The sequence below is a fragment of the Notamacropus eugenii genome, chromosome 2 (assembly GCF_028372415.1).
Source record: "Notamacropus eugenii isolate mMacEug1 chromosome 2, mMacEug1.pri_v2, whole genome shotgun sequence".
NCBI lineage: Eukaryota > Metazoa > Chordata > Mammalia > Diprotodontia > Macropodidae > Notamacropus > Notamacropus eugenii.
In genome coordinates, this window is record NC_092873.1 from 316,704,907 (window position 1) to 316,720,047 (window position 15,141).

At 37.3% G+C, this 15,141-nt stretch overlaps 1 protein-coding gene across 1 annotated transcript in view; it reads left to right on the plus strand.

The window, feature by feature from the left end:
• The first annotated feature begins 226 nt into the window (after nt 1–226).
• LOC140527851 (myosin-13) overlaps nt 227–15,141 on the plus strand; it is a 67,622-nt gene continuing 52,707 nt past the window's right edge. Inside the window, exons 1-9 of the mRNA XM_072645086.1 lie at nt 227–430; nt 1,188–1,331; nt 1,426–1,582; nt 8,951–8,978; nt 9,069–9,180; nt 13,166–13,258; nt 13,614–13,677; nt 13,767–13,865; nt 14,508–14,611. Of these exons, the coding sequence (XP_072501187.1) occupies nt 227–430; nt 1,188–1,331; nt 1,426–1,582; nt 8,951–8,978; nt 9,069–9,180; nt 13,166–13,258; nt 13,614–13,677; nt 13,767–13,865; nt 14,508–14,611 (1,005 nt within the window). The remainder of the gene's footprint in view (nt 431–1,187; nt 1,332–1,425; nt 1,583–8,950; nt 8,979–9,068; nt 9,181–13,165; nt 13,259–13,613; nt 13,678–13,766; nt 13,866–14,507; nt 14,612–15,141) is intronic.

Below are 15,141 nucleotides of genomic sequence, written 5' to 3' on the forward strand. Positions count from 1 at the left end.
TTCCCACTTCAAATAGTTCTTTAACCTTTTCTCAGCAGAAAACATTGAGCTACTTAGGTCTTCACTCTTTCAGTTCTGTAGTTTCTCACAAAGTTAGTGACACATTCATACTTCTGACTGGTCCACCTATGTAAACACAAAGAATATGAAAGAAGATAGATGTTCTTGATTCAGAAATGGCTCACAAAAAAAATTCCCTTTAACTTCCCAGTCTCTCTCTGCAGCCATGAGTTCTGATATGGAAATGGCCATCTTTGGAGAAGCTGCTCCCTATCTCCGAAAACCAGAGAAGGAAAGAATTGAGGCCCAGAATCGGCCTTTTGATTCTAAGAAAGCATGTTTTGTAGAAGATGAGAAAGAAATGTATGTGAAAGGTATGATCGAGAGCAGAGAAAATGATAAAGTCATTGTCAAGACCCTAGATGACAGAGTAAGTATTGATCATGAATACATAACTATAATGCACTTTAAGGAGTATTAACATTTTTCTCCTGGGGAGAAGTCTTATTAGACCACAAGAGCTAGAGACAAAAATGAGCTTGTTTAGCTGCTCTTTAGCAAATTAGCAGATGAGAGATACTGCAGAGAATCGCACTGTGACCCATTTCCTCTTTCAGATTTTTGAATCTTTGTGAGTTCTGTTATGTTATTTTGTTAGATGCTTCAAAAAGCTCGTGATTTATTTGTTTATCTGTTAGGGGATGTGATGGTAATAATGGGTGCTTTGGAAGTTGAGAATTGAACAGTAAATGCTGGTTGATAGCAAGAGCAAAGCTCTTTTAAAGCGCTAATTTCTTTCTACCTTGCATATAATCAAAGAAAGAAAGACAGAGAGAAAGAAAGAGAGAGAAAGAGGGAAAGAAAGAAAGAAAAAGAAAGGAAGGAAGGAAGAAAAAGGAAGGAAGGAGGAAAGGAAAAGAGGGGAGAGGGAAAGTAGACAGGGAGGAAGAAAGGAAAAACTTGATGAGTTGATGAGAAAGATTATTCATTATGGAGATTTGTTGTAACTTTATCAACCTCAGACAATTAGTTTCATTATGGTGCTATTACACAGTATTTTGGGGGTTTTTTGTAGTCATTTATAGCAATGGGACTTTATCTATATGGTACAGTAATCACTTCCATGAGCAATTTTGAATTGTCCCCAATCCTCAATCATCGCTGTTTCCCCCTTTTTCATTTCTCAGACTGTCACTTTGAACAGTGATCAAGTCTTTCCCATGAACCCTCCCAAATTTGACAAGATTGAGGACATGGCCATGATGACTCACCTAAATGAGCCTGCCGTCCTGTACAACCTCAAAGAGCGCTATTCAGCCTGGATGATCTATGTAAGGAAACTCTTAATGCCCCCTGCCTACAGAATAAAACTTTAATCCTGGAGTACAGAGTAAGGACTGTCCTGCTGGGTTTTATTTCCTACAGACCTACTCAGGGCTCTTCTGTGTCACTGTCAATCCCTACAAGTGGCTGCCAGTTTATAACCCAGAGGTGGTGGCTGCCTACAGGGGCAAAAAGCGGCAGGAGGCCCCTCCCCACATCTTCTCCATCTCTGACAATGCCTATCAGTTCATGCTAACTGGTAAGTGAACATTCCATCAAAAACAATAATGATATTTTTCTAACAACTGTTTCTGAAAGAAATTTCCCTTTGTCTTGTTCGTCAAATCAATAAAATTTCACCATGGTACCAACAGGCATTGAGAGAACAAAATTTTATGTATGTATCAACACAGTAGTAGTCCAGGAGTTCTCTGGGGTTTGTGGACCCCTTGAGATATAGATTTCAGGGGATCCATGAACTTAGCTGAGTATAAAAATTTTTGTTTTTATTTTCACTAACTTCTGATTGAAAATTTTCATTTCCTTCAATTATTTAAAAGTATTTCTTGGCAAAGGAGTTCAAAAGCTTCACTAGACTGTCAAAGCAATCCATGACTTACAAAAGAAGATTAAGATTCTGCTTTAGTCAGAGGGGCTGGGTTAAATTCTCACCTCTGGAACTACCTATGTAACTTGGGACACATTACAACCTCCCTGGATCTCCGTTTTTTCTTCTGCAAAATGAGAGAGTTGGTCTAGATGGCTTCTGAGATTCATTCCAGATCTTAATCTATGATGCTGTGATCTTGGAAATGGCTTTTCCCTTCATCTCCATCAGCTGACATCCTCCATGTTCTTCAGAAATCATCCTAGTCATCCAACTCAAATTGTGCCTTCTTCATAAGGCCCTCCCTGCTCTACACTGCAAGGTGTATATTTTTCATATATAGAAGTTATGTCTTATAGAACTTTTAGGCATTATGTCCTAATTTATAATAGTTAACTATGAAATATGTCATCTCCACTCACTACATTCAACTTGAGATCAGGGAATGGATCTTAGTTGTTTTTGCTTTTCCCCGGTGCCTACAGCACTATTACTGAATAAATATTTGTTAAATCTCCAATTTGGATCTGTCCATTATTTACTTATCTAAATGATATGATGATTAGCATGATTCTACAAAGATCCACTAGAATTTCATTTTGTAGTGCTGTGTCAAATGTAACTCTAGTTCCAAAACATGGAATATGTGCCCCATCTTCCTATATGGCCTTTCCTGATCCCTCCAGCTGCTAGAACTTCTCTACACCCCAAAATAACTTGTATTTACTTTGTATGTATTTTGTGTATGTCTTAATGTGTACTTGTCATCTCACTGCAATCTCCCTGAGGGTCACCTTTTTATTTGCATTCCCAGTATCAAGCCTAGTGCCTGAAAGATGGTAGGCACTTAAACATTTTCTTCATTCACTCAACAGCCATTTATTAAACACCTCCATATTGCAGAATACTGGAGAGAGAGAGGGAGAGAGAGAGAGACTTAGATGACAGCTAAGTTCCTTTTCAATGCTATTATAGACCAATACGTAGATTTAGAGCTATAGGGGACCTTAGAGGCCATTCATCTATTCCAATCTCATTTTACAAATTAGGAACTGAAGCCCAGAGAAGTTAAACGACTTGGCCAAAGTCACACAGTGGCAGAGCCAAGATGGGCCTCCAAATAAAACATCCTTTCTTCTGTACCACACTTCCTCCTGCTCTGCCTTCCATGATTTCTAGTGGCTGCAAATGTGCCTCTGTTACTTTAATATTCCACTGGCAATGTGTTTATGTAGATTCCTAGAACGGGGATGCCACAACGACAAACCCAGCCACTCCACTGTGGAGAGTATAGAGAGTATTTGTATATATGTTGGCAGTGGGCGGGGTGGGGGGGGCTAGTGAGTAAGAGTATAGAGGGTCAGGTGGACAACAGGTATTTTGGTAACTATACAAATTAACATTCTGTAGGACAGTCCTCTTCTAGAAAGCAAAATACTCAAAGAATAGTCCAAATATTTAAGATTTCTACCTTCCAGTGGAACTCACTTGGAATAATAGGCTTGCCAGTATACCTTAAGGGAGCCCAGCAAAATGGATCAACTTCAGGAGAATCCTGCCTGCCACCTGGATTTATGCTCACTTGGCAGTTGAGAATGAAAAGTGCCACCCTCACCAGCATCCCAGAGAAGGCTGGTATACTTTGACTAGTCAGAGGTGCCTTTTGGGTTCAGCCTTCTCATATAGGCTCATATGATATCTGTATAGATCATCCTCATCGGGCCAGTCAATTCTACTTAAAGTTAAACAAATCTGGACTTTAGGTATCATGTAAATCAAGGTTTGGCTGAATCAATCTACTTTTCTAGACCATAGGACCAGAGATTTAGAGATGGAAGAGACTGAAAAAGATTTTCTAATCCAAATGCTTCATTTTGCAGAGAAAAAAAATGAAGCCCCAATTTGTGAAATGATTTGTCCAAGGTCTCTCAGGTTCTCTGACTCCAAAGTGCACTCCACATATGCTGACCCTCTGGTCTCAGAGGGTCAGTAAGAGCCTTGGAATTATCCAACTTTCACTCTTTGGAGTCCAAACTGTTCTAAGATTTACAGTGTAAAAATGGTTATAATATATTATTTAGAAGAGAAAGTAAAGACAAAACAGAATAAAGTTAGAGTTTCTGTATGTAGAATAGATAATATTTTAGAGCTGATTTATAAAAGAAAATAAATCCATCACTGTGACGTTTCAGCTGGTCTGATTTCTTACACCTCTAGGGCAAATAGGAGAGAGTCTAATAGTTTACTTGTCATAAAACAAATCTCTTACTGACTGATATTATTCTGGAGTGAATATTAGTGAAAATTAAGCCCCAAGCGTCTACAAGACACTGCTGCTGGGACAGATTACAGGGTAATTTGAAGTCCTCTACTTCAAGGGTATCACAGATACGGAAATACTAAGTCAAAGGAATATACCTTTAATCACAGAAATAGGAATAGTCTGAAAGTAGATTGGGGTGAAGGGGGAGAGGAAAGGAGTAAGCATGTACATAGCACCATGGTAAGCACTTTAGAAATATTTACAAATATTATCTCATTTCATTTCCATAAAGGTTTGTTTAATGACCTGTAGCTCTATAGAGATGGAAGCTAGGTAATGTTTGTCAGTGACGCTCGTAAATCTCACAGTTACGCAGGTGGACATAGCATATTTTTCATATTGTTCTCATTGGAAACTTTTAGTGTTAGGTAATGACCACATTAAAAAAAATCAGTCCCTAACCATTTATTAACTGCCTACTGTATGCCAAGAAGACAGCCAGTTGACTCAGTAGATAGACTCTTCTTATTGAGCTCAAATCTGGCCTCAGACGCTTTGTAGCTGTGCGATCTTGGGCAAATCACTTAACCCTACTCTCAGTTTCCTCAACCATAAAACGAGTTGGAGAAGGAAATGGCAAACCGCTCCAGTGTTTTTACCAAGAAAACCCCAAACGGGGTCTTGAAGAGTCAAGAAACAGCTAATTATAAAGCACAACAACATGTACTCTTACTCTAATAGAGGAAGGTTGATATCTGCTAAGATGAAAGTTTCCAAACAGTTGGGAAGAGGACAGGAACTGTTAGTGACTCTAGATGGGAATTTCTTACATGAACCTATAGGAAAGCAACACTCTAGAGATGGTTAGTTTCAGTCACACCCAAATTGACAAAAATTTTCTTGTTCCTGAAGTTTTCCTTATGTGATCTTTGATGTGCTGTTGTCATTATCTGAATTTAATTCATCAAGCATTAATTAGGCACCCTCTATGTACAGAGCACCAGAGCTATGTACCAAGGAGTTACTAAATTTCTTACTTCATATTTTTTAAGTCTTTTTGTATTACCTGCATTTTCTTCTATAATTCTACTTTTGAGAACTGTTTGCTCGAATCATTAAACCACTTTTCTGGTTTTGGTCCTGCATATTACTATTAGTTGTCTGCATACCTTGGATATCCAATCTTGATTAGAGATATTTGATACAAAGATTATTATTAGACTACTTGCTTTATTATTCTAGATGGTGTAATTGAGCTTGTACAAATTATTGCATGTAATCAAAACTAGATAATTTATCTTTTGTAATTATCTCTATCTTTTGTTCTCTTCTAATTTTTTATGGTATGATCTTTAATATTCAAATCATGTATGCATTTTGAATTTCTGATGGGATATAGTGTAAGATACTGGTCTAAACCTAATTTCTGCCAGACCATTTTCTATTTTTCCCAAAACTTCTCATTGAAGAGAGTTTCCTAGGTAATTTATGTTCTGTGTTTATTGAGAGCTGGGTTATTGAGTTCAATTAATTCTAACTCCTTTTCTAGTCTGTTCTATTGACCTACTTTTCTATTTTTTTAAACCAATACCAAATGGTTGCTGCTTTATAAAACAGGTTGAAGTCTGGAAGTTCTATTGCTCTTTCATTCCTACTTTTTAAAATTATTTAGTGCAAATGAGTGTTGCACTTTGGCTTGTTCTTCATATGATGTGTAATCATGTGATTTTGGATGTTTCTGTTTTTAATGTGATTAATTATATTGATTATTTTTCTAATATTGAACCATTCTTGCATCCTTGGTATAAATCCAACTTAGTAATAATTAATAATTTGGGGGACATAAATTGCTGAGATAATTGTATTTGCTTTATCCTTACCTGCTTTGGGTTTTAGGATTGTATTTGCCTCCTACATACTATTTAATGTTTTCTTTCTCAGTAGTTGAGGATAATTTGTATAATTAGGTATTCCTTTTTTCTTTGAAAGTTTGATAGAATTCTCCTCTAACTGCATCAGGAACTGGTGGCTCTTTTGTTTGTTTGTAGTTTTTTTATCCCTTTTGGTAAATTCTTTCAGTTGGTTCTTTTTCTTTTACTTATATTGGACAATACAGGATATCTGTCCAGTGTTCTGTTTGGACAACTTATATTATTGAAGATAATTATCTATTTCTTTTGCATTATCAGTTTTGGTGGTATGTAACTATGCATAGTAGGTTCAAATTATTTTTATTTCATTTAGTTTTGTTGTGATTTCACTTGTCCATTTATCATTTTGTTGAATAGATTATTTTCTCTCTTTTTTAATGAGGTTGTTACTGTTAATACTGTTAGTATTTTTAAAGAACCAGCTTTTAAGTTTACCTATTAGTTCTTTAGGTTTTTTTCATTTCCAATATAATTAATTCTCTAATTTCCAATGTCTCTGCTTTTGTGTTCATTTTGGATCTATTTATTGTGATTTCTAATATTTAAAAATTCATATTTAGTTCATTAATCATCTCTTTTTCCATTCTGTTATCCTTGGAGGAACAACACTGTCTGAGGCAGTTAGATGTGTGTGTGTGCTCATCCATCGTTGCTGAAGAAGACCATGCCATCCAAGAAATAATGGCATGACTTGCACTTGACTTTGTTTGGAGTGAGGGAGGGTTTGTGCAGGTCACCAGCCTCACTTCTCCTCCAGAGCCATCTGACCAGATATTCATCAGGATGACTGGAGATAGCCCAGGATGAGGCAATTGGGATTAAGTGACTTGCCCAAGGTCACACAGGTAGTGAGTGTCAAGTGTCTGAGGTGAGATTTGAACTCAGGTCCTCCTGATTCCTGTACTGGTGCTCTATCTACTGCACCACCTAGCTGCCCTCTGAGGCAGTTAGGTAGTAAAATGAATAGATAGAGCACTGGGTTTGGAGTCAGGAAGATCTGAGTTCAAATTCAATCTCAGACACTTAATAGCTGTGTGACTCAAGGCAAATCAATTCATCCCTTCCTCAATTTTCTAAAATGTACAATGGGTATAATAATAGCACCTACCTGACAGGATTACTGTTAGGATCAAATAAGTGATATTTGCAAAAGATTTAGCATGATGTCTGGCACATAGTACATGCCTAATAAATGCTTGGTCCTTATTTAGAAGAATTAGAGAAAGTAGTTCTACTGTACACCAGCTCAACAGATATTAGACCCACTATAAGGGTACATCTATTTTACAGACATATACCCCTTATCCCACAAGAATGCTCATCTAAGGGACCTTCTTTCTCTTTTATCCTTCCCATTTCAATCCATCCCTTATGGCACCTCTCCCATTCTCCTGTAACCCCTTTTCCTGACAAGAGGTGATAGGAGTTATGTTTCCTTTGACTTGGTTTTTGTTGTTGTTTAGTTGATTAGACACATCCGACTTTTCACGTTCCCATTTGAGATTTTCTTGGCAAAGGTTCTGGAGTGGTTTGCCATTTCCTTCTATGGTGCATTTTATAAATGAGGAGACTGAGGCAAACAAGCCTAAGTGACTTGGCCAGGGTTACACAGCTAGTAAGTATCTAAGCCCATATTTGAACTTGAGTCTTCCTAAGTCTAAGATCCAGCCTGCTATCCACTGCACCACCTAGCTACCTATTTACTTAATTATTTTCCCTTCTGTACTCTCCTCTCCCTATTTATGTACCCTATCATTTGACAAGTTTCTTCCACAAGATGCACTGATTATTATGAGATTTAGTCCACAGTATTTCAAGCCTATTTTGCCATCCTCCCTTCTCCTTTTTCTTTAAATCTTACTTTTATCTTATATACCTAAAAAAATTTATTGATCCCATTTTAACCCCCAAAATCATTCTTTATCTTTTGAAAAAATAATTTCTATCAATAGCGTATTTTATTCCATTATTTGCCCCCTGGGTAGTTATTTTGATTTACATTTACTTATTTTTCTTATGTTTCTGTTGCAAGGAATACTCTTCTCATGCCTTTTTTTTCTGTAAGGCAGTAATACCACAAATGCCTCTCTTATAATGAATGTCCATCTTTTTCATGATAATTAGGGTCAGGTTTGCAAGGTATGTCTTTATGGGGCTGCATTTTGCCTGTGCTTTAGGGAATATGGTATTCCATTTCTTCAGTTTCTGGGGTAGAAGAATAGTATTGTGTTATTCAAATTTCTTTCTTTATGTTTAAAGGCCTTTCTTCTAATTGCTTGGTTAAAGGGATGTAAAAGAAAGAAAACTAGCATTATTATTTTTACTATACTACTACTACTTTTAAAAATAATTTATTAACACTTCAACAGTTGCAAAACACTCCACATGTTATCTAACTTGATTCCCCACAAAAACCTAGTGAAGTGAGTGGTACCATTATCTCCATTTCAAAGGTAAGGAAACTGATGCTGAGAAAGGCCAAGGTCACAGAACCAGTAATTCCCTGAGGCAAAAGTGATTGTTTCTGAAACTGTCCAATTTAACCACTATGTTTCTTGGAGTTTGAACCATAGGGTTGCTTGTAGTTTTTGTTATTTTTCTGGAGGCGATCTATACTCTTTTTAATTGGTGTTTTGCATTCTTTATTCAGAAGTTTTCCATCATTTTCTTCTATTATTTCTAATATTATAGTGTTCAAGTTTTTCTCTTGTCATGTTATTCAGAGAGACCTATAATAACTTCACATGTCTCTGCTCGATGTCAGTACTCTCTAATACACTTATCTGTTTCCCAACCTTCACAATCTTTGTTCTGTTTATCTTTTAGATAGGGACAACCAATCCATCCTCATCACGTGAGTAATTTTTATTTTTTTAATGACTGCTTTGAGACAAGGGGCACCATTCTGGCTCTGTGCCTAACTAATTTATTTTCAAATCAACAGTGGAGAATCTGGCGCTGGGAAGACAGTGAATACCAAGAGGGTTATCCAATACTTTGCAACAATTGCAGTGACCGGGGAGAAGAAGAAGGAGCAGCAGCCTGGAAAGATGCAGGTGAATCCACATTGTTATTGCAGGGGATTGATTATCAGACCACATCAAACAAAGAACTATGGAATGGTGAAATAAGATAATTTTCTCAAAGAATTTTCCAAAGGCAATTCTATCTACAGATATACAAAGTCTATCCCTGCTAATCCTTAGGAAAGAAAGAAGAAATAGAGGAAGGAGAAGGGGAAGCAAAAGCATCTCAAGGCCTGGGTAATGAGTCTACAGGCCTACCTGCCTGGGGAAACTTCTTTGCTGTTAACTGTCAATTCAGTGCACCAGGATTCCTCAGATTCTAAAACCACTGATCTAAGCCGAACCCCATCATTTTATAGATCAGGAAAACAAGTGCTTCATCCAAGGTCTCAAAATCATAAGATTTAGAGCTAGAAGAACACAAATAGACATAATTTCATCTAACTTCTTTTCATATGAGAAAATTAAGGGCAAGAAATGGCTAGCATTTTTTATTCTGGGGGTGATTCAGTTGTTTAGGGAGAGTGGAAAGTCAGAAACAACAAGTCCATGGAGGGGATAAAGAAACTCCAGGAAAGGTTCAGTGGGCAGAGACTTTGGGAATGAAGCAAGAACGTTGCTAGAGAAACCACCACCAGGGAAGAGTAGAGTGGTACTGAGCTGGACAGGAGACCACCTGCAAAGTATGAAGACCTCAGGCTGACATTTTAGCTCGTCAACCATCCTTCACTTTAATTACACCCAGCTGTGTCCTTTGAGTGCATCCCTGAATCATGAACAAACAAAGCCTCACCTAATTAAACTCCCCTTAATAGGCTCCACATGAGACCTATTAATTATCAGGGAAGATCTTCAACTCTTTTTGGTGGGGGGAGGCAATTGGGGTTAAGTGACTTGCTCAGCGTCCCACAGCTAGTAACTGTCTGAGGGCAGATTTGAATTCAGGTCCTCCTGACTCCAGGGCTAGTGCTTTATGCACTGTATACCATGCTGCCCCTAAGGTATCTTCATCAATTCCAAGAGACACTAGGGCAGTAATTAGTGGGGAGATAAAACCTATTGCTTCCACTCCCATATACATGTTTTAGGATCTTTGCACATTATAACTGGTTGAAAGGGTAAATGAGGAGGTGGAATAAAAAGAAAGAGGTGAGATGCAGCTGGTTTGCTCCATGACAGAACAGGCATCCGACTTCATGGCCTTAACTGGGGTCTGTGAAACTTTTCCTTCCTTTCTTATCTTATATTTACCTATTTCTCAGAGTCCAGGAGACCACTTCATCACATAAATGTCCATTATTTATTGTTACATTATTATTATCCATTATGATAGGTAAAACTCATGGGGAATTTAGATGAGACCTATGTTAGCAAATATGAAAAATAGCTAAGATTATATGTATATCCTGTGTATATCCTGACGATGTGACAACTCTCCTAAATCAATATCTCTAGACTTGAAAATGTGCTATCTATATAGGTGCAGTAAACAGTTTTAACATCCACTCAGAGCTTTTGTTCAATACATCATTCATCAGGAAATTTTAAAATCAATGCACGGGCAAGAACAGAGAGACTGGAAATGCATTCACTGCATATATCTATAAGGTTAGCAGAGTGATCAAGAACTCCCACTGTGGCAGTCTGTTGCACCCCTTTATGGAAACAGCATAATGCATACACATGAGCTAGAGGACTGGACAATAAGCCCTGGACTTATTGTGAGAGAGACCTACCTGTGTCTCTGGCTTTGACTTTAACATGAACCAGAGCAGGTCCCTGCTTCCAAGCCTTTTGAATCAGGGAGTTGATATTATGGCACCATGTCTGTGAATAGAGATACCATGGTCTAAATATACATCTCAGTTCTTTTTTGCTTCTTTCTGTTCCTAATTTTTCAATCTCTTCTTTCAGTTTTGTGGTGTTTTAATCAATGGGGAGACATGTTGCTATTTCCTCTCACTGCTTTTATATCCTCACTTTGAACTCTTTCAGACTTCTCCCTACCCCCATTGATCTTCTTGGCATAAAGCCTGGGCCTGTAGGATACTGAAAAACTTCTTTTTGTATCCCTAGCACGTAGCACAGTGCCTGGAACATACTGAGTGTTTACTTGGTTGGGGCATTGACTGATTGATTGATTGATTACACACCTATTGTGCCAAATGTGTGGTAGACCTTGGAAATGCAAAGACAAATATGAAACTATTACTACCCTCAAGGAACTTATATTCCATATGTTTTATAGTTAGATGCATGTATATAACATGTTAATGGAATGTTTATATAAAGTAAATGTTTATACGAATTTTAAAGGGAGTTTCCCGAAAAGAAGTAAACAATTAGAACTTCTGATAATTCAGAGCCAATGAAATAGTTACATTTGGGGCCTTAATTAGCTCTCCCAGTACAGGTCACACTGACAAAGATAGGGTATGAAATCCAGGAAATATTTCATATTTCCATACAGCATTTGAAAGTTTATAAAATACTTTCTTTAGAAATATGTAGGATATGTGTGCCTATTCCCACAATGAAGTCTTGTCCAGGATCACAAGACTAGAGCCAGGATTAAACACTACTGTTTTGTAAGTCTAACTCTCTTTCCACAGTACCACATTTCCTCAGGAGACAATTGGAGGAAGTACAGACTTTTTGGATTAGGGAGTAAGTGACAAGCAAATGTCTCTGGGCTAGCCCTGGTAGAGCCTGGCAGCATTTAATAACCAGAAGTCAAATGGACCTCTTGATTGGTATAAAGGAGTTATGGCCATAGGGAGTAGGGATGACCTTAGGTCACAAGAATAGGTGTTCTATAGCAGGGTTCCAGTCCATGAGAAGATTGGACAAATTGGATTGAAGAACAGGAAACCAAGGCATGGAATCCAATACAAAAGATAAGAAAGACTTAATTGCTAGAACAGGTTACAAAGTAGAGAGTTGGTCCCAAGGAACAAAGCAATAGTCTAGAGTCTAGAATTGGGATAGAATTTTAGCAAATACTATAAAGCTGAAATTTTGAACTACATACGTAAGGATCAATGTATTTCCCTTATCCAAGGGCTGAATTGGTTACAGGTCCTGAGGGACTGAACATACAGGTGATGGGTGATAAAGAAATCAAAACTTTGGCAGAAAGCATGATCTCTAAGATCCCTCCCAAATTTAAAAATTATAATTTTTTGATGTCTGGATGGTAAAAAAAAAAGTTAGGAAAAGAAAAGAAAACTTTACAAAGATGAGCAGTACAATGTAATAGAGAGAGTTTTGGACTTGCAGAAGCCCTGGGTTCAAATCCTGGTTCTATAATGAAGTAGCTATAAGACCTTAACCTTAAATCATTCTAATTCTCTGGATCTTCGTTTCTTCATCTATGACATGAAGAAATTGGACTAGGCTTCCAAGGTCTTCTCCAGCTCTAAAAAATCTATAGAAATTGGGATATATGTCTAGATTGGTATTGGTAGCAACACTAAACCAAGAAAGGGAAATGTTTTAACAGTACATACGGTATGCTGGGCACTGTGCAAAGCTCTTTACATGTCAACCTCTCTACAACCCCATCACCATTTTGTGGATGAGGAAACTGAGGCACACAGAGGTAAGTGACTTGCCCAGGGTCACACAGCTTGTATGTGTCTGAAGTTGGATCTAAACTTGTCTCCTTGACTCCAAACCCTCTATCCCCTATACAACTTAGTTGCCTGCATCTTTAGGATTCTCCTATCTAGGGGCCAAATTGTTCTTTGAGTCTACAAGGTAGCTAAAGCATCTCAGGCTATGGGCATTGATCAACACAAGGACGGAAAACAGAGAGATCGTTAGAGTAACAAGCAACTCAAGTCAAGTTAATTACTTTAGACTTCTGCCTGAAATAGACACGAAAATGGACCCCAAATTTAACTTCTCCAGAAGTTTACTTATCCACCTTCTTAAATTACTAAGAGCTTGTTACTGTATCACAAATAAAATTACAGTTACTATTGTTGTTTTCTCTTCCCATTGTTATTATTAGGGAAACTTGGAGGATCAGATCATCCAGGCAAATCCCCTTCTGGAGGCCTTTGGAAATGCCAAGACTGTGAGAAATGACAATTCTTCACGCTTTGTAAGATAACTTTCTTATTACTACTTGATTCCTGTATGTTTTGCAAATACACCTATATTCTAGCCTGGAGCTCCATCTGTGGTACTGAGAGATGTTTATTCAGTGTAGATGCCAAGAAGAGAAAAACATCTCAGCTCAACATTTTTCAGCTCATGTGCACTTGGCCCATTTCATAATCAAAGAAAGCCTTCAGGTCCAGTGGAAAACAACCCTCAGATAAATATTTTAACTCAATGAGTAAATCCAAGGTTCCCAGTATCCCAAGCCAGAATTTCCGATACATAGCTTCTTTAGCCTTTGTGCAATCTCTACTGTCTAACTATCATAATCACCTAGTGTCTTTTTTGCTAAACAGGGGAAATTCATTAGGATTCATTTTGGAGCCACAGGAAAACTGGCCTCTGCCGACATCGAAACCTGTGAGTCTAGGTGCATCCCTCACATGTTACTTTCACTACATTGGATTCTCACAGCATTCTGACATCAGCTTTTTCTTTTACTGTTCTAGATCTCTTGGAAAAATCCAGAGTGACATTTCAACTGTCCAGTGAGAGAAGCTATCACATTTTTTACCAAATCATGTCCAATAAGAAACCAGAGCTCATTGGTAAGTACCCAGGAATGCTCATTCTTTGCTTCTAGGTCCATAAATCCTTGTTGGATAAATAAAATACTATTAGAGTTTCCTATAAATGATTCTTTTTTAAAATCAATGTTATTGATATATTTTCTTTTTTGTATCACCTTCCTTCCTTTTTTTATTTCATTTTAAATTCACAGAACAAAACAAGCATTTTCATAACACAATACAATGAAAAGATGATTACACATGAACTCCAAGTCTACCATATACAACTTGCTTATACAACAAATTTATCATGTAAATTTCTTTTTTCCTCTCCTCTCCCCATGCTAGAGATGGCTACCATTAAATACAAATCACCTTACATCACCTTCATTTCTGAATCTATCCCCTTCACTTTTCCAGTGAGCCATCCATCATAACAAAAAAAAAAATTTTTTAAAGACAGAAGAAAAAGCATTTCAACAGAACTAGCCAACATGTCAACCAAGACTGATATTATATGCAATATTCTCTATATCTTTGTAAATGAGGGAGAGAAATACATTTTTCCATTTCTTTTCCAGGCTTAAACATGAAGATTACAGTATTCAGTTCTTTTTCAGTTTTTTTTCTTTTCCCATTGTTGCTATGCATGATTCTAAGGGGAACTATTCTGCTTCACAGACCTGCTTCTTATTTCAACCAACCCCTATGACTTTCCCTTTGTGAGTCAGGGAGAGCTCACAGTGGCAAGCATTGATGACGGTGAAGAGTTGTTGGCTACAGATGTAAGTATTTTATGTTTTTAAGAATTAAAAGGAAGAATTTTCAGAATTAGAAGGAAGCAGGGGTTTTCTAGTTTTAGAAAATTCATATCAGACTTAGAGTTTGTAGGGATCTTTGAGAGCAATTAAAAACCCCTAATTTGTTACAAATGAAGAAACTGCAATCTAGAGCAGGGAGGTAACTTGACTACTTCCTTTACATAGTAAATGCTAAATAAATATTAGATTGGCTTGTAGTCACACAATGAGAAAGTAAAAGTAAGATCTGGAAATCAGATCTCAGGGCTCCCAGGCTAGTGTGATTCCATTTAGAAAACACCCCAACATAGGAAACACAGTAAACCTCTATAAAATGGACTTCAGTTCTTCTCTGTGACTTTCAAGTAAACAGTAAAATTCCTTGTGTTTGTGCTTTTAAGTGCTTTCTATTTTTAAAATTACTTTCATAGCCATTATATCATTTGATTTTAACAGCTTCCATAAAAAGTGGATCCCCCTTTTATACTCTTCTGTTTTTACTATTAGGAGGTACC